General features: G+C 41.1%; 1 protein-coding gene across 1 annotated transcript; it reads right to left on the reverse strand.

Annotated features, from left to right (window-relative positions):
• Positions 1 to 994: 994 nt before the first annotated feature.
• LOC311504148 (alpha-N-acetylgalactosaminide alpha-2,6-sialyltransferase 1-like) lies at positions 995 to 14702 on the reverse strand. Its single transcript, XM_084567145.1, has 9 exons — positions 14475 to 14702; positions 14036 to 14324; positions 13607 to 13769; positions 10056 to 10218; positions 5161 to 5299; positions 4977 to 5080; positions 4427 to 4510; positions 2927 to 3026; positions 995 to 2583 (listed from the first exon to the last, which is right to left on the reverse strand). The coding sequence occupies exons 1-9, from the start codon at positions 14573 to 14575 to the stop codon at positions 2380 to 2382; spliced, it is 1347 nt and encodes a 448-aa protein (XP_084423271.1). The 5' UTR covers positions 14576 to 14702; the 3' UTR covers positions 995 to 2379.
• Positions 14703 to 21597: the final 6895 nt, after the last annotated feature.

Here is a 21597-nt window from a genome sequence, read left to right on the forward strand (position 1 = left end):
CTCTGGCCAGTTTACCATAAGGAATAAAAACGAAATGTTGGTTTTTATGTAATTTAATCTGTAGCTTCATGTTTAAAGGACACAAGAGAATAAGCTTATTTCTCTTGTCATCATTCTATTTCCCATTTTCGTCCCTCTGTTCTAATTTTTTCCTCTTACATCTTCATTACAGGAACCAGGGGGACAAAAATCCAAAGATTCCCGAGATATGCCCCCACCCTGAGTCTCACTCCCTGAGTTCCTCCACCGTTATCAGTCTACACATTTCTCCCCCTTTTCATCCCATCCCCTAGACCCCTTTTCATCCCATGCCCTCAACCTCTTCTCATCCCTTTTCATCCCATCCCCTTTGATCCCCTTTCATCCCTTTCATCCCATCCCCTTCGACCCCCTTTCATCTCTTCCCCTTGACCCTTTATTGCTCACGCTTCCTTTTATCTCTTTCATCCAATCATCTCAATCCTTTTCATCCCATCCCCTCAACCATTTTCATCCCTTTTTGTCCCACACCTCAACCCTTTTCATCCCATCCCGTTTGACCTCCTTTCAGCCTTTCCCTTCGAGCCTTTTCATCCCATCCCTGCAACCCCTTTCATCCCATCCACTTGACCCCTTTTCATCCCATCCCTGCAACCCCTTTCATCCCATCCACTTGACCCCTTTTCATCCCATACCCATCAACCCTTCTCATCCCTCCATCTATTTGTCTCACAGCCTGTCTATCAATAAACTTATCTGCATTGTTAAAGGTGTGGTCATTGTTAGTGAATCTGTTTTGTTAAACTATTCCTTTAAATGATGATGGAAGTGCTCTGTAAAGGACACACCAAGGCTACAATTGGCCATTTGCTGATGCCGGACAGTTGGTGAGTTTTTGCCGTGTATCCTGGAGTGATGGAACTAGTCGGACCCCTGTCGATGATTTTTCAACCGATTCAGCAACTTGAATTGGTGACAGTGAGATTCTTTCACACTTACTCTCTTGCATCTCTTCCATCTTTATTTATTCTTAGGGTTAAAATACACAAATATTTTCACAGAAACATGATCATCAAACTGTAGACGGGTGGTAGCGCTTCCAAACTTCTGAGCTAATAGTTACTGTTCATCTACTGCCATCTGCTGGTATGAAGAGTTATTTCCTTTTATGTAGGCGCAGAACATACTGGCCAGCAAGGAAATAGTTTTTGTGATGTGTTCAAGTGCCACTTTTTGGTTCAGACAAAAGCGATGTGAGACAGTGTCACACTTGGCCTTCACTGATGGGAGTCAGTGACAATCCTTGGTTCTAGTGGTTGGTTGGGGGGGTTGTGGACCATTGCACCGTAAGACTTTCATAGGTTTTGGGGCGGTTATGGTTGTCATGGCAACATATGTCAAGAAGGTAGCAATTTGGGGGTCCTATTCCTCACAGGGCTCCAAACAGCTTCTTGGTTTACCTGTCCTGACAGTGTGCTCCTGATTTGTTGTCACTGGTACGTCTTTTGTGCTTTTTTCAAATGTCTGTTTTTTTGAAACAGGTTTTCGGACACTGTTAAAGTTGTCCAGTGTGATGAATAAATAATTAACAGAAACTCTTTAATATAGTAATTAAACCAAACAATGCACACCTTTCTATTTTAATTTTTTATGACTGAGATGATTAGTTACCTTTTAAATGGTATACACATATACTATATAGGGGCTTTTTTTCTTTTTTTTTTTTTCCCATGGGACCCCAAACAGTTGCTTGTTTTTTCCTGTCCTGACGGTGAACCCATGACAAGCAGTTCTTTGTTGCTGGTTTGACATGTCTGGACCTTTAAGTTATTTACAAGATGAAGGTCTTATGACTAAAAAGTTCAAGTGATCAACAACATGCAAGGTTTTTGATCTGACTTTCTGCTTGTTAAGAAACGTTAAAAACGTATAAATACAGAAACAAATCCTTACTGTTCTCCCGTGTTCTCTTTATTCTTTCTGTTACTGAATGAATGAACAGTTTTGGAGCCAACTATCTTGTCAGTACAGGTCCCATTGTTACATTAAACGGACTCCTCCTTGTGGCCGAGCAGAGGCGAGTCCTAAGACTGTGAGTGCAAATTCTTACCCAGAAAGTTACTCTCAGTAACTCATATCGCTAATCTTCTTTGGCTTACAGACAGTCAAAATGTACTGTAAGAAATATAAATTTTGCACAAATGCATAAACTAAAACTAAAATTTAAAAAATTAATAAACAGCTGCATCCTTGTGCAATAATATTTGCAAGATGCTCCTGACTAAAACACTGCAGCCCCTTTCCACAACAGCCAACTACTGAGCCCAGCATATTATTATTATCGTATAAATTACCTTAGAGCCAAGGATTTGCTTTAACACATGTTAAATTCTTTATGTATTAGTGTTGCTCCGGCTTTTCTGTCCCTGATTCAGATTTCTGATATAGCTTAAGTATTTTCCTGTTGTGAAGCTTTTTCCACAAATTCTTCTCCATAACGTAATCATGGTTGCTGTAGAAAATGACCTTGGTTCTAATATGCTTCTCAAAATAGTAGTTGGAGTATTTGCTGTAGTCTTCTGTCATGAATCCGTATGCATTCACCTGAGGATGACAGAGAAAGAAAACACGGAGGACAGGTGAAGGTTTAGAGTTCTTTTGGTCATAATAATAAGCAGGTGTTTTTTCCTTGTAAAGCATGGATTAAACCAATTAATCCTTGACATGTGGATTTGCTCCAATTTACTTTGAATAGGATTTCCGATGTTGGGCTAACAGAACAAAATATTGCAGTTGTGACCGAAATCTGTGTGTGAAGCCGAGTGGAACTCCCTAAATGGACACTTGTTGCTGCTTCAAAAAGAAAAAAAAATAAATAAATAAAATGCACTCATGCCAAAAGCTGTCTTGGTCTTTATCAGTATCTATGTTTACTACATTAACTTACTGTGTCGCAGGTATGCAGAGCCAGGAAGAGAGTGAAAGCCCCATTGGTTGGTCTGACTATTGACCAGAATGAAGCATTCAGATTAGGTGACAATAAGAACCTGTCGGGTAATGAAAACACATTAAATCAACATACACATAGATTAGAGTTAGATGTCTGTGAAGTTTCTCAGTGATCCAGGTCATGGTATATCCAAAAATCGTTTAAAAAAAAGTCAACTGAACTTGTAGAGATTTTATTTTATTTTTTTGAGAAGACGTTTTACCACTCCGAGTAGCAAAACGTCCGAGTAGCAAAACGTCTTCTCTACAAGTCCAGTTGCCGCTATTAAACGTTTTTGCACATTAGAGTAAGTATATATCTTTTATATATGTACAACTACAAAATTGACAAGTAAATTGAAACTTTGTAGTAATTTCCTCTCATTTACACATTCACGCACGAACGTATATATTCAGGAAACTGATAGGAACCAAAAACATGAATGTTACATTAATGTTACAGACGTTGTTTTTGGTTCCTATCGGTTTCCTGAATATATACGTTTGTGCGTGAATGTGTAAATGAGAGGCATTAACTTATAGTACTTTGTAGAAGACGCTTAATAAAGTTCACTCCATTGACTCTTATTCGTTCGCGGGACAGAGCTGCCTCCTCCAATATGGCGGCGACGTTGACGTATCGCAACAACGGGCCAACCCGCTCAATGAGGCGTCTATGTATATATGTCTATGGAATTTAGGTTTCACTTCCTGTCTCACTGTTCGAGAGACTGTATATAAATATGGACTACTCATCCCCACTTCCTTGCAATGGCCAAGCTGACACTATTTTCCCAAGGATACAGGCAGCGCAATCTTGTGACTTTGAAGCCAGAGTCTGCAGAACGGAGGCACAAGGAGCTGCGATATCGATGACCCGTCCACACTTCTGCCAGACTCACTTGCATTTTTGTTTAATTATTGCTGTGCTCTGGTTTCACTTGTCTCTAGTTATTGCATCAGCCCTTGTGTGTGAGTACATATATAACCCTGCCTTTGCTTTTGTCATGTCATTTCCTATGTTACCCCTGTTCTGCTACCCCTGTCAAGTCGTCGTTGAGTTTTTGTCTGAGATGTTACCCTGTTTGTCGTACACTCGTGCTTCCTCATGTTAGTCAGTTCTCATCTTGGTTTTGGTCTTTATCTGTTTTTTTGGATTTGTGTGTTCAGATCCTGCCATCCGTGCAGCGCCTTTTTTCTTGTTTCGTAAATTTTCATTAAATTAGCTTTGTTTCTTTCTTTTGTTCCCTGCATTTAGGTCCTACTGCTACATAACTGTAACACGCTGAAACGGTGGAGTAATGAAAAGTTATTACAAGAAAAGTACGTCATACATTTTATGAAAATTGTTTTGCAAAAGAATGACTCGTGCCACTTTTGTTACCACAGCAGATACATTTATAAAAGCATACGGTTTAAACCACAGAAAGGTTGGATGGGTGTTTGACAGGAGGCTGACCTGTTTCGTACGTATCGGAGGAAGTCTTGGTGCAGAACGTAGAAGCGGTTCTCGTTGTACAGCCCTGAGTAGTACGTCCTTGGCCTGGAGGGTTAAAATACAAAAGCAACAGTTGAAAATGAAGGAACAAGCTGATGAAAGATGTTCATATAAGTCTGTACAATGTTGAGGCAGAACTGGGAACACGTCCCAGGTTGCACATCGTTCTTCAGTTGATTTACTGTCGTCAAGATTGTTGGTAGTTGTTAACATATGGGCGCACACCTGCCATATCAGAGCACAAGGACAAAGAATTTGAACTGAAAATCGATTGAATGGCACTATTGACTTTGATGGACGTCACAGTAACCAACATAGTGACCAACATAATGGCTTGGAGAACAAAACTGTATTTTTAAACTCTACATTTGCTTAGTCATACATGTATTTCAATTTTGTAAATCTGTTTTTAAATTGAATGATACAATATACTTTCAATGTCAAGAAAAGATTTTTTCTTTTTAAATGAACAATGCGTACAATAAGTTATCCTTGTAAAAATTATATTTACAGATTTTTGTGGTACGGGCCAGCACGGACTCTTTCTCCTTTCAGAAGCCCCTCCAGCCACTGGAAGTCCCTCATTCCTTCAGGAATCATGACGTACTTTATCCCCTGCCAAAGAGGAAGACAGACGTTATCTTTATTGTGAGTAAAAACAACATTACATTGTTTAAGTGTTTAAGTTTCAGTACCTCATCATGAGGGGCAGACGTGTAGCCGTACTTCTTGAACAAATATGGTGATGAGGTGATGGAGTGGGCCGAGTGAACGTACACAGATGTTCTGTTTCCTACGTCTTCCTCATAACCCTGGGTCACGGCACCATTCATCCTGCAACACAAAAATTCAAAACAAGAGACTTTTCAGGATGTTGATTGGTTGCATTTTCATTTGCTTCATTTACATAATACTCAAGTGTCTTCATTTCAGTACATATGTATAATGCTGTATATTATATACATTGTGTTTTTGTTCCCTTTTAATTTCTAATGGTTCAGGTCTTCATCCTTTGAATTTTAGTAGCATTATGAATGTTGTTGTTCTGTTGGTCTACCCCTTTGCAACAGACTGAAAAATCTCACTATTTGATGGATTGCAGTTGCATTGCGTTCAGATATTCATGTTAACATGAAGGCGTTGCAACCTTCTGAAAAGTTGTTCGGCCTCAAACAAAAATCTTTTTGTGCCAAGCTATAAACAGGTTTATTTCTGCTGTGAAGTTAGACATCTTAACATGAGGGTAAATAAAACATAAAAGATTAATTACTCCTCCAACAGTTTTGTTTTCCTTTACAATGGAGTGGATTTTGAAACAGCACACAGGTAGGTAGACCTTTATTGTAATATATAGTGCACAGTAATAACAGGGTTTCTGCAGGTTTGAGCAAGTGAAATTTAAGACTTTTTAAGACTTTTTTAAGACCATTATAGGTTAAATTTAAGACCTACTCGAAGTACAAAAAATAATGAAAATCAGAGACCCAGAATTACTTTCAAAATAACAAAATTTGATATATTAATCCAATAATATTGGATTTTCAAAAAGGATAGTGCACACATACTCAAATGTGTAATAAGTGATTGATTGATTAATTAATTAACTTCATACATCTATTTCAATATTTCAATATCTTTCAGAAACCTCAAATCCATCTCCCCTTCAGCCCTTTCTGCCTCTCTTGCTAGTAAAATATCTGCTTCCCCCCCTCCGTTAACTGACAATCCCTCTGACCTCACCAAATTCTACAACGTAACACTCTCCTCCTGTCTCAACCAGCTAGCCCCCATCAAAACTAAAACTGTCTCCTTCACCCACTCTGCCCCCTGGTACACTCCTGAACTACACAAAATGAAATCACAAAAACGACAGCTTGAAAGACTTCACAAGAAAACCGGTTTAACTGTCCATCTACAAGCCTATACAGATTACCTTCAGCAGTACAAGGATGCTCTCAGTACTGCCCGATCCACCTACTACTCTCACCTCATTCACTCTGGCTCCACCAACCCCAAGGCTCTGTTTTCTACAGTAAATAAACTCCTCAAGCCCAGCGACAATACCTCCAACTCATTCACCACTGACAAATGCAACTCCTTTCTCTCATTCTTCCAAACAAAAATCGACACCATTTACAACAACTTGTCCTCCTCTCCTGCCCCCACGGCCTGCACTCCCACTCCCTCACCTGCTCCTCCCCTCCTCACCTCTCAGCCTCTGTCTCAGTTCTCCCCCGTGTCACCAGGGGAGCTGCCCAAAATTATGATAGGCATGAAAACCTCTACATGTGTTCTGGATCCCATCCCATCTCACCTCATTAAGGACTCTTTACCAGCCATCTCCACACTCATCACAGAAATCATCAACTCCTCCCTCAGGTCTGGCTCAGTCCCCCGTTCACTCAAACTGGCTGCTATCACCCCCATCCTCAAAAAACCTGGACTCAACCCTGACATCTTGTCGAACTTCCGGCCCATCTCCAATCTCCCCTTTCTGTCCAAAATACTGGAGCGTATTGTCGCCACACAACTCAAAGCCCACCTCTGCTCAAATGACCTGTTCGAACCATTTCAATCCGGTTTCCGTTCCCAACACAGCACCGAAACAGCCCTCCTGAAAGTCACCAATGACATCCTCCTCTCCGCAGACTCCGGCCAGCTCACCATCCTCATCCTCCTGGACCTCACTGCAGCTTTCGACACCATAAATCACACCATTCTCCTCTCCCGCCTTGAGTCCTCCCTCGGCATCACTGGCACTGCACTCTCCTGGCTCAAATCATACCTCTCAGACCGACAACAATTCATCCACATCAACAACTGCACCTCCTCCACTGTTCCTCTGTCCCAAGGTGTCCCCCAGGGATCGGTGCTTGGTCCTCTCCTCTTCATACTTTACCTGCTCCCCCTTGGCAACATCATTCGCCACCACGGTCTCCATTTCCACTGTTATGCTGATGACGTCCAGCTTTATATCTCCACCAACTCCATCACTCCCGCCACTCTTTCCACTCTCTCCAATTGCCTCGCTGACATCAAATCCTGGATGCAGATCAACTTCCTCAAACTAAATTGTGACAAATCAGACCTAATCATTATCGGCCCCAAATCCCTCAACAACACCACAGACAGTTTCCGCCTCACCATCGACAACTCCACCTTGTCTCCATCCCCCAACAGCCGCAACCTCGGAGTCATCTTTGACAGTAACCTCTCCTTTGATCATCACATCAATCAAATCACCAGAACTGCCTTCTTCCACCTCAAGAACATTGCCCGACTCCGTCCATCACTCTCCTTCTCTGCTGCTGAAACCCTCATTCACGCCTTCATCACTTCCAGAATTGACTACTGCAACAGCATCCTCTATGGCACACCATCCAAAACTTTAAATAAACTTCAGTACATCCAAAATTCTGCTGCACGTCTGCTCACCCACACCCGCTCCCGTGATCACATCACTCCTGTCCTCCAGAAACTCCACTGGCTCCCAGTTCCACAGCGTATTCAGTTCAAAATCCTCCTCCTCACACACAAAGCCCTCCATAACCAGGCCCCTTCCTATCTCACTGACCTGCTCCATCGCCACAATCCATCCCGCAGCCTCCGTTCATGTGACGCAAACCTCCTTACTCCACCACTCAAGACCAAGCATCGAACCTGGGGCGACAGAGCCTTCTCTGCAGCTGCCCCCTCCCTCTGGAACTCTCTCCCCAAACACATCCGCGACTGTACCGACCTTCCTACCTTCAAATCTCTGACAAAAACACACCTTTTTAAAATTGCTTTTAATGTTTAGCTCAGTTTATTGTGTTTTTGATGTTATATTTCACATTGTTTTGCTAATTTGATGTCCTTTTTATGTAAAGTGTCTTTGAGTATCTTGAAAAGCGCTTTTAAATAAAATGTATTATTATTATTATTATTATTTATTTTTGCATCAAATGATGCCATAATGGGATACATCTAACAGGAAGCTCATTCTAAACATATTATACTAAAATCTGCCAGTTATTCACCTCAATAGCAACATGTAATGCTTAACAAATGCTACCAACAGGTTTGATCCCTTTTTCTTTGCCACTGGAAAACATTTTATCTCTGTCCATTATGGAGCCTGCAGAGTTAAGTATTGACTTATGGGTTAGTAAGTGTTTTGTTGATTTTAAACTGTTTAAATTTAAACAGAATTGTTTCACTTCACTGTTATAAAGCTTTCCCTTATGATCAGTTTAAACACCAGTTTAATACCCTAATAAAAAAGTAACTCAATAGAGCTCATAGGCTCTAAAAACTAAAGATAAAGATTACTTACAGCATTGCATTTTTACATTTTTACATCTGCTTTAAAAATGAGAACAATTTTAATGGTAACGGTGCGGTTACTATCGGGTACTGTTCTGCCTAAATAGTTTAATCTGTGAGATCTATAACGAATGAGCAGCCTGTGGAAAGCCAAATGTCGGTGTATTGTCGACCAGGAAAACTTCCAGTTCACATCTGACTGGATTGATCAGTTTGTTTTATTTTTGAGCGAACCACACCAATGCTAAGACAGCTTGCCTATTACTTGCTTAGAACAGAAACAATGGAAAAGGCAGTACTAAACTTTAAATACTAAACAAAGATATTAAAATAATACAAGAATTTGTTGTTATTAATGTTATTGGTGGTTGTCTTTCACTGTTCCAGAACATGGTCCGCACATTTGAATTTACATCCTGAAAACACTGGTTTTGAATTTACTTTGTTTCAAGAGTGCTTTTTTTCCTGGTTTGATGCTCAAAACAGGCTTTGTGAACCTAAATAAATAATTATTATTACTACTACTAGAAATAACAATGAAAACAGCATCTACACAAAAAACAACTCCTTGGCTTGACATGCTTCACACTATTCAGCGCTCAGGTAAAATTAACTGGTGGACCATGCTGTAAGTACTTCAAGAGTCAAAGTGCTGCATTGGCATTCTGATGGAGATTGCTCAAATTTAGAGTAGAAGTACACTACTTCTATCAGTTTCATTTTTTTCCTTTATTTGACACGGAGAATAAGGAAGAGAGAAAATGAAGTACAAACCCATAAACCATCAGAATGAAGGATGTTTAAATATCCCAGACTTTCTCCTTTGTTGACTCACTCTAAGCAAACTCAACTGTGCCACACACACACCTCGTCATCCAGGACTGATGCTGCTTGTGCTTCTGAGCTAAAAAACCATAATCTCTGTTTGCGCTGGACAAACTAATCAACTTTACATGTTCTTGTGACAGAACATTTCAACAACATATTTGATCCTGACCACACAAATAACTCCACCAAGACACGAATCAAAAAGAAGAAATGGACAGATTTTAATAGCATGCAAATGTTGTGGGGGAATTTGAAGCCAAGGGGATGCTTGCTGTTTCCACTGGAGAATATCTGTTGGTATTTTATTATGATTAAATAAATTTTGATAGATGATAGAATATACATGATAGAATATAATTACAATCTCCATCAGTCGATTGGCTTTGAAACCTTACAGCACACTCGGTGGGGATTGACAAAAAAAAAAAACAGATTTTCTTCCCACCCTCTTTCTTACCTGAAAACATAATCATGAGAGTCGATCTCTGCGCCAACTTTGGAGCCATTGAGGATTCCTGCCGTACCCACCACAGCGCAGTGCACACAGCCATCACCTCCTGGTTTTGGAAGGAGCAGAGGCTCTGTTGGCTTTGGAATCAGCTTCAGTGAAGGCATCACATCTGCAAATTAAAAGAAAACACGTGAAGGAAAGGACACTCCAGCAATGTAAGCATTTTAACCAGAGAAGGCAGATGGTTTAAAATAAGCTATATGTTAAATTGGAAAACCCCTCTCTGAACAAGGGAGGTGGACTGATATGAAATGTGCCATCATACAACGCCCGCCCCCAAGAAGTTGTAGCTACTGGCGACAGCACAGAGCATATGCAGACACTGTGTGACGCCCATGAAATGTAAGGTCACATTTTATGTAATTTTGTTTGTTTTATTTTGAAAATATTTTTTCTGTGAAAGAAATGTTTTAAAAAGTGCCAAAATGGTCAATTATTAGCTCTTGGTGAGAGCAGAAGCAGAGAGCCTTTCAGTGTTACCAGTAGGGGGCAGTGTGGCTAGTTGTTTCTCCTTTTGGATTCCTTGGACTTTTGTTTACTTCCTCATTCTACTGAGCGAAGCTGCACTGAACAGAAGCAAACGGTCGCCTGTCTCATTCTTTCTCCTGTTTTACAGGAACCTTATCTGTGTACAGGTACTCTGCCTGGGACCTGTTACACCTGTACCATAGCTGATGTGCACCTCCCCAGAAATGAAAACGTCTGCAACGCAAACCGCAAGAGCTGTGATTGGTCCGTTTGGTAGTAGCGTATTTCCACTTTAGTATTTCCGCTGATTCTCCAACTCCGCAATTGATTGTTTTGGATCAAAAAAGATGGAACACATCGAGGAAAGGTTGGTGATACAAACATTTGTATGACTCGTCTAAGTTTCAGTTGCCATTGTTTAAAGTGTGGTAGGAAGTAGAAACAAAAATTAACTTGACTGGCAAAAAAGACACAGCTCTGACTAGCGTGTAGTTGGCGTTTTTCCAGAGAGACAGACTGACAAACACACAAGTATTTGACTCGCACCGACGTTGGCTACGTACGTAAGTTACGGCATCCATGCCCCGCAGTACTTCGAGGCTTAAGTATCTGGTTGACACTAGTCATGTGAGTTACTAATGAGCAACACTCACTAATGTTCCTATTTAAACTCCCCGCCAGTTTTTATAGTACTGAAGAAGTTACTTGGATGAAACTTCAAGAAACTCTACAAGTCCAGTTAACCTTATGTCAGCTTGTTTTGTCTGGCTATACCATGGCCTGGGTGACTGAGAACCTTCACAGAGATTAGATAAATATGTTAGTACTTACATATTAACCCATGGACAAGCAGGATTACACAATTTCACAAAAACTAAGGAAAAAAAAAAAGAAGGGAGACGGGGGACTTTACAGTCATCAATACTGACATATTTGCTCTATATTCGTATACAACTAAATGATTTGAAGTTAATACTAAAGCAGTTTACACCATCAGGGTTAATTGGTTTAGTCCTGACTGTTGACTGATGGGTAATGTAGTGATTCTCCACTGCCAAATTAAAACCATAAAAATGAAGAGATCAAAGAATCCGGAGCCCAGTTTAGAAAAGAATAAAAAAAAGAGGAAGAATGTGCTAAAGATAAAGGTGTACTGCTGTCATCTATTGCATGTTGTATGCATGTTATAATGAAATAGGATGGATAGTAGAACCATGTCAGCTTGTTGCTCTGTTGTTTGCTCACTATACTCTGACACAGGGCAACAGTCAGTCCAAATATCAACTGGATACGATTTCACTAGTGTTGCGTCGGTCGCGAATGATTCTTTTGAGTGAACGTACTGAATGGAATCACTTCATGAACTGATTCGTTCCTTTCTCAGTTCAGTTGAGCTCAGCCGCGAACGTGCAGTACGTTCGCGATTCTAGTGATCCTAGAATCTTACAGCGAATCACGAGGCCTGTGTCACTCACTCGCGTACTGCTGAACACACAGATAGAACTGCCACTCAGGGCAGGGGACTTGGTTCACGTTTAGTAACTGTACTGCTGTAATTAGCGCTGGCTTGTTGACATCCGTGTAGCACCGTGTAGTATAAACTGTATAGAATAAAACGAGGCTAGAAGCTAACATGCTAATGTTAAACATGCTGTTATTTGACGGACGTTAGCATGTACGTTAACATACTGGTGTTTAGCCGCAGTGGTGTTGTCATTTGTATTTTAGTAAGTTTTCTGTTGGCTGTACTAAGTGCCACCGTGGAACAATAGACTAATCGATTCAGTCCGTTGTCTGCTAATTAGTACAACATTACTACGTCTTTGTGTCAGAATATCCATTCATATATTTTAGTATAGTGCTCTAATGCTTGTGATTTGAACTTTTATTGGTCAACCGTATGGACTGATGTCGCAGATCGCCGGGCTGCCGACCACAGATATGCTGAACGGTTGCCTTGGCAACCACCAGATGTGGATGCGTGTGACATCAATCAGGGCACCTGCTAAGGACGGAACGATTCGGTGAACGAATCTTTTGAACGAATCATTTTAATGAACTGATTCTAGTGATTCAGTACAGTCAAAAGAACTGCCGTTCCCATCACTAGATTTCACATGTGATAGAGAAAAAGAGTAATCTTAGTTCCTACCTGTCTTTGTTCAGGGCGGCAAGGTTAGGGGTGTGACGGTATCTCTGTGTGTGTTTAATGAGGGATAAAGTTCTGTGTTTACCATCCTGCTGATGATTAATGAAGATTCAAAACTGTAACCTGCGTAACACCCATAGCCCAGAGGGTCTGGAGAAGGCCACACCAAGAAATCAGGGTTATGATACTTATGTTGCCTTTTAATACTATGTTCTTTCTAACTGTATGCATATCTATGAGAAATTTGTAATGTTTAAACGGGCACGTTGGTATTGAGCCTAAAGAATTACTTTTGCCTTTGTATGCAAACATGCGGATGATCGGGGCATAATGCAGGCAGGGGTTGGGCAGCGGCATTACCGAAGATCTAGAACTGTTGACTCTTTACCTACATAAGGCTTATTTAAGTTATACAAATGCACCAAAATTGAAAGGAAAAATGTTGATAGTGATTATTTCAGCATATGGTTCTTTTTACAAAAGTGTCATCCAGTTACAAAAATTTTACAAAATGGTTGAGTAGTACTAACAGGTAGGACTTTGCCACTTTCTCTGGATCTTATGACAGTAAAGCAGGGTCCTGTTCTTCTCTCCTGGCATGTATATTTAAAACCCATCTAGGCTCATAAAGAATGCATTCAATCTGTTATTAATAAATCCTGGGAGAATAATCTCGAATCTTTTTGTCAGAATTTTGCAAAAAACATTTTTAGATCTGAACATAGAAGACTTATTGATCTCAATTTTTTACATTTATCATTTGGCTTTCAGGGTTATATATATCCAGAAAGAGGAACATGAGTTCAACAAAAAAAAAATTCCAATATTGCTTTACGGCTGTTGGAATACTGCCTTGGCACAGACATACATAAATACCTACCGTCAAACTTGTACTCCATAAAACCAAAAGGATTGTTAAAATGTGAAAGTCGGTTCCATTCGCTCATGTTGATGTTGTCTTTGTGGAGAAACAAACGTATGTTGGGAAGAAAAGCCTTCTTGAAGCTCTCATCCTTTGAGTTTCGCAGAGACTGGGCACAAGTCTAAAAATGATAAAAATCTTAAATAATCAAATAAGCTAAACATTGTCAGATGATAGAGAAGGCAAAAAAAGGTGGTCAAACAATTAGAGAAATGTCAGTCACCATTTAAATAAATTTAGATTCACCATTTAGATTCATTCACTGCAAACAATAAATGCATGCAGGTGACGCTAAAGCTGCTTAGGAGTCTTCAGCCGTGCCAACTAACAAACTTTAAGTTAATGCATTTAAACAGATTCTGTTCTATCTTGTCTCAGCGTGCTTACTGTCTGTCTAGGTGGGGCATCCTGGTTATAAACATCCTCAAAATCCCACTTTGGAAGCTTCTTGAAGGATTTCTTGGAGAGGATGGGCATTGGCGTCTCAGCTGTGGCTGTATTTGTATTTTTTTGTGTTGTCACTGGGTTTGGTTTTGTTGAAGTAGTTATGTTCGCCTGGTGTGTTGTGTTTAACACGGCAGGAGTCGAGTTTCCTTTTTTTCCAGAGAGTGTCAAGTCATCTTCATGTGACATGTTTCCCTTTGTGTGTCTGAATTTTCCCAAGAAAGTTTTCCAGCTGAAAATTTAACAAACAAAAGTGTAACATAAGAGACATTCTATAAATGTACAAAAATAAATGTAATTATTATTTTCTGCAAAAAAATATAAATGTTATAGCTTCCTTTCTGTGTGCTATTTCTGGGCGAAATGCAAAAGCACAACTTACCTGAAGTGTTGTAATGAACCTTCCCATGATAGAAGAAACAAATGAATGCTAAATGATATCACAATTAACAGAGAAAGGGCTCTGATGGCTTGGACTGCCATCCCTGAGAAGTGGAGGCTTTTTAGTTGAATGAACCAGAGTCAAGTGTTTGGATAGGAGTGTCTTTCTCTCTTCACTTAATCCATTTGCTAACATAATGGACAGGTTTTTTTTGGCATGAAGCAATGACAGCTGTGATAGGCTCCAGCAGACCCCGCGACCTTTAACAGGAACAAGCGGTTACAGAAGATGAATGAATGAATGAATTCTGCGGGTTTTTAATCACTACAAAGTTGATGATTTTATTTTTAAAAAATGCAATTAATCGTTTTTGACTCAAGCACAAAACCAAACTGAAAGAAGCAGCACTCCTTTATACATTTGAGACCTTATTTGTCTCCAGTTTGAATATTTCCAGCAAAATATTTTCATTTGTGTGTACGATAGGATAGGTGGATGGGACATGAAAAAATGTGAAGCATCACAACAAACCTACACTAATGAGGGCGGTTGGTGCAAGAGTAGAGTGTACATCTGTGTTGAGTACTGCGAACAAGTTCATGATTTGGAGAAGACCTTTAGTGGTGCATGAATGTAAAAGAGCCCATGCTCTGTGGAATGAGGAAGAGAAATGTAAATAAATGTACAGTTTAAAGCAGATGTTCAAGAAATATCAGGAAGTTAGATGAACAGATTGATAATACAGCTGCAAAACAGGTCTTCTATGCTTTATAACACACACGCACATATATAAATATACAAACTGTTTTATTATATATGTTATTTTTACTCACTTTTGCCAGATTACAGTTGAGCTAAAATTTGACGGGGCTAGGTTTGCCACCCGTCCCACAAAATACGGAATCGTCCCTTATTTGGCAATTAAATGTTGCGTCCCGTATTGAGCCAATAATGATCAAAAGCCTCCCCTCCTCCCCGGACTCCCCTCCTCTGTGTGTCTGTACCTGGCTACCTGCGTGTGACGCTGTCCCGGTTGCCTAGAGACAGATACCACACACGGCGCTACTCACAAAACCCATGCCTTTTAAAAATGTCCACTACACCCGATTCTCCACCACGTCCTCAAAAGCGAAAACGCTTGCAAAAATACAGACGTGAGTGGGAAGAGGCACATCCTTGGTTGAACAGCGTCAGTGAAGATGAGTAAGGCCGACTGTAAAATAAATGTGTCTGCCAGTGTTTTCGGTAGCGCACGGTGGAACACAGAAGACCCAAGCGTCAGTGTCAAAGTTCTTCATACCCCAATCATCTCCTGAGACTGATACGGTATGTGACATTATGACATCATATCTGGTTGTGCTTTTGCCGGAAGATGTCAGTGCATGGGCATAGCCTTTTTTATGAGACTTTTGTTTTTTATTTGATTGATTGTTTAGGACAGTGGTGTCAAACTCAATCAGCAGTGCTAACCATGGGGCTAAATTAGCATGCTAATGCCATGTTGAACATACTGCTGTTATTTGGCTAACGGACACTTTCAGTGTGTCTGTATGTTAGCATGTATGTTAACAGACTGGGGTTTACCTTCAGTGATGTTGTCATTTATAGTATGTTTTCTGTTAGCCGTGTGTGCTACCGTGGAACAGTAGGCTAACAGATTTAGCCCGTTGCCTGCTAACTGGTCTGCTAACTGGTTACAAAGACATAGTAACGCTGCTAACTGGTACATTGTTACTACGTCTTTGTGTCAGAATCTCCGTTAACATATTTTAGTGTTATTGGTCCACCGTACGAACTTCAGAGTGCCACGCTGCCACCGATACGCTGAGCGGTTGCCAAGGCAACAATGAGAATCTGACAAGTTTGTCAATAAAGTTGGGAGGAGGAGCTAATTGACGTACGTACCTGCTTGATGCACGTAAAATACCTGCGGGTCAGTTCTGGTAGATATAAAATATTTTATATCTTGCGGGCCGGATACAATTATGGGTCTTGAGTTTGACATGTGTGGTTTAGGATGTTGAGTCGAATGAATGATCAAGTATTAGCCAATATAAATATTATATATGGTCATTTAAAAAAAACAAATCATACTAACAAATACACTTTGTTTATATTTTAAAAGTTCATTGGTACAGATTTTATTTAACATTTAATTAACTGCACTTCATAACAGAATGGGTTCATTGTTAACAAAGCGTTGTACTGAAACCGAATCCTTCCATATAAACAAGCAAGAAAAATCATGCTCAAATACACACTCGCTCAGTGCAAATATAAACAGTAACACAGTACTGAAACACAAATACACACCCACACCCACCGATACACATGCAGACACGCACCAAGTTCCTCTGAAGGTTGAAATTTGTTGCAGCATTGACATTGTGAATCATGGGCCCTGGTTGAAGGATGTCGAACCGGATCTCTTGCCACCACCGTGTGATTCTGCCGTGTGCTGAGTAAAGGTGCATGAATCAACAGAAGCACCACACCGTGTGATCCGCATCAACAGTGACGCGAGTCTCCCTTCTGTCTTTGTTATCGTGTGCAGTCTATCAGGAAGAAGCAATAAAACAGAATACACATTTGAGTTGACAATGTATTTTATTTCCTCTTGTTTTTAAAGTAATGTGCAAATGGATGTCACCATTTTTGAAGTGTTTAGTCACGTGACTTTGGTTATGTTTCTGCAGCTGAGTGACCTTTTAAAATGGAAGGAATAAAAGACAGTATTTGTAATGTATTTGATTCAATTTCAGCGTGCAACAAGTGCAAAATTAGTGTAACATACCCCCTGTTCACCCACAAATAGGATAACACCATCTTGAAGTTTGCAGATGACACTGAAGTGATTGGACGCATCACTGGCGGGGACGAGGCAGCCTACAGGAGGGAGGTGGCCAGTCTGGTCGCATGGTGTGAGGACAACAACCTCACCTTCAGCACAGACAAGACCAAGGAGATGTTCGTAGACATAAGGAAGGAGAGGAGCCCTCATCAGCCATCAGGACTGTTCACACTCCTACCCTCAGGCCGGAGGTACAGGAGTGTGAAATGTACCTCAAGGCTGAAGAAGTCCTTTTACCCCACTGCCATCAGACTCCTTAACAGCTGACAGGAGTCTAGATTCTTTGACTAAAAGCATGGACTACTGATGCCATACAATGCACTGTTCACTTTTTGATATTGATATTTGCACTAGTTATTTTATATTTTGTATTATATGTATCTTTTTATAGTCTATATCTAATTATTATTTTTTTTTATATTGTTAAGCATTCGGGTGGACGGCAAAAGAAGAATATCATTGTACAGGGAAACATGTTTCTACACTGTGCACATGACTCTCTCTGTTCGCCTCTCAACCCCCACTCTCAATATCCTCTATCCTCTTTTCCTTTTCCACCTTTCATTGTAGGAACCAGACGGACAAAGATCCGAAACTTCCTGAGATTTGCCCCCACCCTGAGTCTCACTCCATGGGTTCCTCTACCATCATCAGTCTACACATTTCTCCCCCTTTTCATCCCTTCCCCTCGACCCTTTTCAACCCATGCCCATGACCCCCTTTCATCCTTTTCATCCCATCCCCTCAACCATTTTCATCCCTTCCCCTCAACCATTTTCATCCCTTCCCCTCAACCATTTTCATCCATGCCCACAACTCCCTTTCATCCCATTCATCCAATCCCCTCAACCCCTTTCATCTCTTCCCCTCGACCCCTTCTCATCCATTTTAATTCCATCTCCTTCTACCCCCTTTTCATCCCATCCCCTTGATCCCTTTTCATTCCATCCCCTTGAACCCTTTTCATCCCATACCCTTGACCCCTTTTCATCCTTTCCCCTAAACCCTTTTCATCCATGCCCACAACCCCCTTCCATCCCATTTATCCAATCCCCTCAACCCCTTTTATCCCTTCCCCTCGACCCCCTTTCATCCCATCCTCTCAATCCCTTTTCTTCCCATACCCTTCAACCCTTCTCATCCCCCCAGCCATTTGTCTCACAGCCTGTCTACCAATAAGGCGTGGTCTTTGTTAGTGGATCTGTTCTGTTAAACTATTCCTTTAAATGATGATGGAAGAGCTCTGTAAGGGACACACCAAGCCTAGCGATTGGCCATTTGCTGTACCCACCACAGTGTAGCGCACACAGCGGTGGAGTGGTGAAACTGATCGGACCCCTGTCGATGATTTTTCAACCGATTATTTCACACTTGTTCTCTCGCTCTTCTTGTTTCTCCGTCTTTATTTATTCTTAGCGTTAAAATACACAAATATTTTCACAGAAACATGATCATCAAACTGTAGACGGGTGGTATCTCTTCTTAACTTCCTAGCTAATAGTTGCTATTCACCTACTGTCACTTAGGGGTTTATGGTTGGCAAAATATGTCAAAAAGGTAGAAATTTGGGGGTCCCCTTCCTCACAGGGCTCCAAACAGCTTCTTGGTTTACCTGTCCTGACAGTGTGCTCCTGATTTGTTGTCACTGGTACGTCTTTTGTGCTTTTTTCAAATGTCTGTTTTTTTTTTTTTTTAAATGTCCGTTTTCTTCTCCAGCACTCAACGAAGGTGGACGCATCTCTCTCTCTCTCCCCTCTCCCTTATCTTCCCAGCTTTGCTTCTCACATCTCGTCCTGTCTTGTCTCAAACTTTGGGAGCCTCTCTCCGCATTGCTCTCCAAATTTAAAATCATGGAATTGGTCAACTGGTCTCTTTATTATTATTACTACTACTACTAGAAATAACAACAAAAACAGCATCTCCACAAAAAACAACTCCTTGGCTTGACGTGCTGCATTGGCATTCAGATGGAGATCGCAGAAAATAAACGGACAGATTTCAATCGCATGCAAATGTTGTGGGGGAATTTGAAACCAATGGGATGCTTACTGTTTCCACTGGAGAATATCTGTTGGTATTTTATTACGATTAAATAAATTTTAACTGACATACATGATAGATTATAATTACAATTTCCATCAGTCAACTTTGGAGCCATTGAGGATTCCTGCCGTACTCACCACAGCGTAGCGCACACAGCCATCACCTCCTGGTTTTGGAAGGAGCAGAGGCTCTGTTGGCTTTGGAATCAGCTTCCGTGATGGCATCACATCTGCAAATTAAAAGAAAACACATGAAGGCCAAAGGACACTCCTTTGAGGACAGCCATGTATGCATTTTAACCAGAGAAGGCAGATGGTTCATGACACTCTGTTCATGGATTATGGACTTCCTGACCAACAGGCCTCAAAATGTCAGGATGGGGAACCTGACATCCAACACCATAATCCTGAGCACAGGCACACCGCAGGGCTGTGTGCTCAGTCCAGCCCTTTTCACACTCTTCACCCACGACTGTGCCCCCATTCACTCCTCCAACACCATAGTGAAATTTGCAGACGACACTACGGTGGTAGGCCTCATTGCTGACAACAATGAGACTCGTTACAGGCAGGAGGTCCAACACCTGGAGGAGTGGTGCTCAGACAACGACCTGGTCCTTAACACCACCAAGACAAAAGAGGTCATCATAGACTTCAGGAGGACCAGGAGAGCGCCACAACCCCCACTCCACATCAGAGGTGAGGAGGTGGAACAGGCAGACTCTGTCAGATTCCTTGGCACGCACATCTCCAAGGATCTGACATGGGCACTGAACACCTCCAAACTTGTGAAAAAGGCCCAGCAGAGGATGTTCTTCCTGACGAAGCTGAAGAAGGCGGGTCTGGCTCCTCGACTGCTCAGACACTTCTACAGGAGCACTGTGGAGAGCATCCTCTGCCAGGGCTGCACAGTGTGGTACAGCAGCTGCTCAGCAGAGGAGAAGAGGAATCTGTCTCGGGTGGTGAAGGCGGCGCAGAGGATTGTGGGAGCTGAGCTCCGAGACTTAGAGTCTGTGTACGCTGAGCGTATGCAGAGAAGAGCTCGAGCCATCTGCATGGACAGCAGCCACCCTGGACACTCACTGTTTGTACCACTGCCATCGGGGAAGAGGTACAGGATTATTAAAGCAAGGACAAACAGGCTGAGAAACAGCTTTTTTCCCAGAGCTGTAGCCTCCATCACCCCCCCCCCCCCCCAAATGTGCAAATGGGCAATAACACTGTTTACACACTGGATACAACTGCTACCTCCATTATTTCATTATTTAATTCTGGTTACTATTTAATTACTACCTATGCACCTTCCACTGTGACACTTTTTACATTTCTACAACACTTTTAATTCATTCATTCATTCATTCATTCAATCTTTATTTATTCTCGGAGGTTCATTGAGGGTAGTCCTCATTTTCAGTGAAGCCGAGATTACACAGTAACAATGGGATAACAATAGATATAGTATAATAATTGTGGAAAATAAAACAAAATAAAATAAAATATTGAATATTTTATATTCTATTTTATACTTATACTTTATTTTAACTTAGTTTAACTTACTTAATTACTTATTATTGTACTGTATTATATTGTGTCCAAGCTGTTTCGTCTCGTTTTGTCTTCTGTTTTTTAAGTGCCACCAAAATTTCGTTGTAGAAATACAATGACAATAAAAATCTTGAATCTTGAATCTTGAAATGGTTTAAAATAAGCTATATGTTAAATTGGAAAACCCCTCTCTGAACAAGGGAGGTGGACTGAGATGTAATGTGCCGTCATACAACGCCTGTCCCCAAGACATTTCACCCCGTTTACATCTTGAGACTTCAGTCGAAATGAGTACCACTCATTAAGGAAAGAAAACAGGATCAAACAGTTTCCCCCAACTACAGGTAATAGGGGGTTTAGGCTTCTGCGTCAATTTGACGTCATAGCTACAGCGACAGCACAGAGCATACGCAGGCCCTGCACCATAGCTGATGTGCACCTCTCCAGAAATGAAAACGTCTGCAACGAAAACCGCAACAGCTGTGATTGGTCCGTTTGGCAGTAGCCCACTTTAGTATTTCCAGCTGCTTCTCCAACTCCGCAATTGATTGTTTTGGATCAATAAAGATGGAACACATCGAGGAAGTTTAACTGAGGAGGTTCGAAGATACAAATATTTGTTTGACTCTTCTTTGGTGAAATTTTGTGGGAAAGCTTCAGGTGCCATGGTTGAAAGTGAAGCAGG

This window comes from Chelon labrosus (assembly GCF_963514085.1).
Source record: "Chelon labrosus genome assembly, chromosome: 19".
Classification (NCBI taxonomy): Eukaryota; Metazoa; Chordata; class Actinopteri; order Mugiliformes; family Mugilidae; genus Chelon; species Chelon labrosus.

What these genes read in the sequence shown, in the direction of transcription:
- LOC311504148 (XM_084567145.1), bottom strand. Translation starts at nt 14,575, where the DNA reads ATGGCAGTCCAAGCCATCAGAGCCCTTTCTCTGTTAATTGTGATATCA. An exon ending in GGTTCATTACAACACTTCAG is followed by an intron (nt 14,325 to 14,474) that starts GTAAGTTGTGCT and finishes TTAAATTTTCAG; the next exon opens with CTGGAAAACTTTCTTGGGAA. An exon ending in GGCCCGTACCACAAAAATCT is followed by an intron (nt 4,511 to 4,976) that starts GTAAATATAATT and finishes TTAACCCTCCAG; the next exon opens with GCCAAGGACGTACTACTCAG.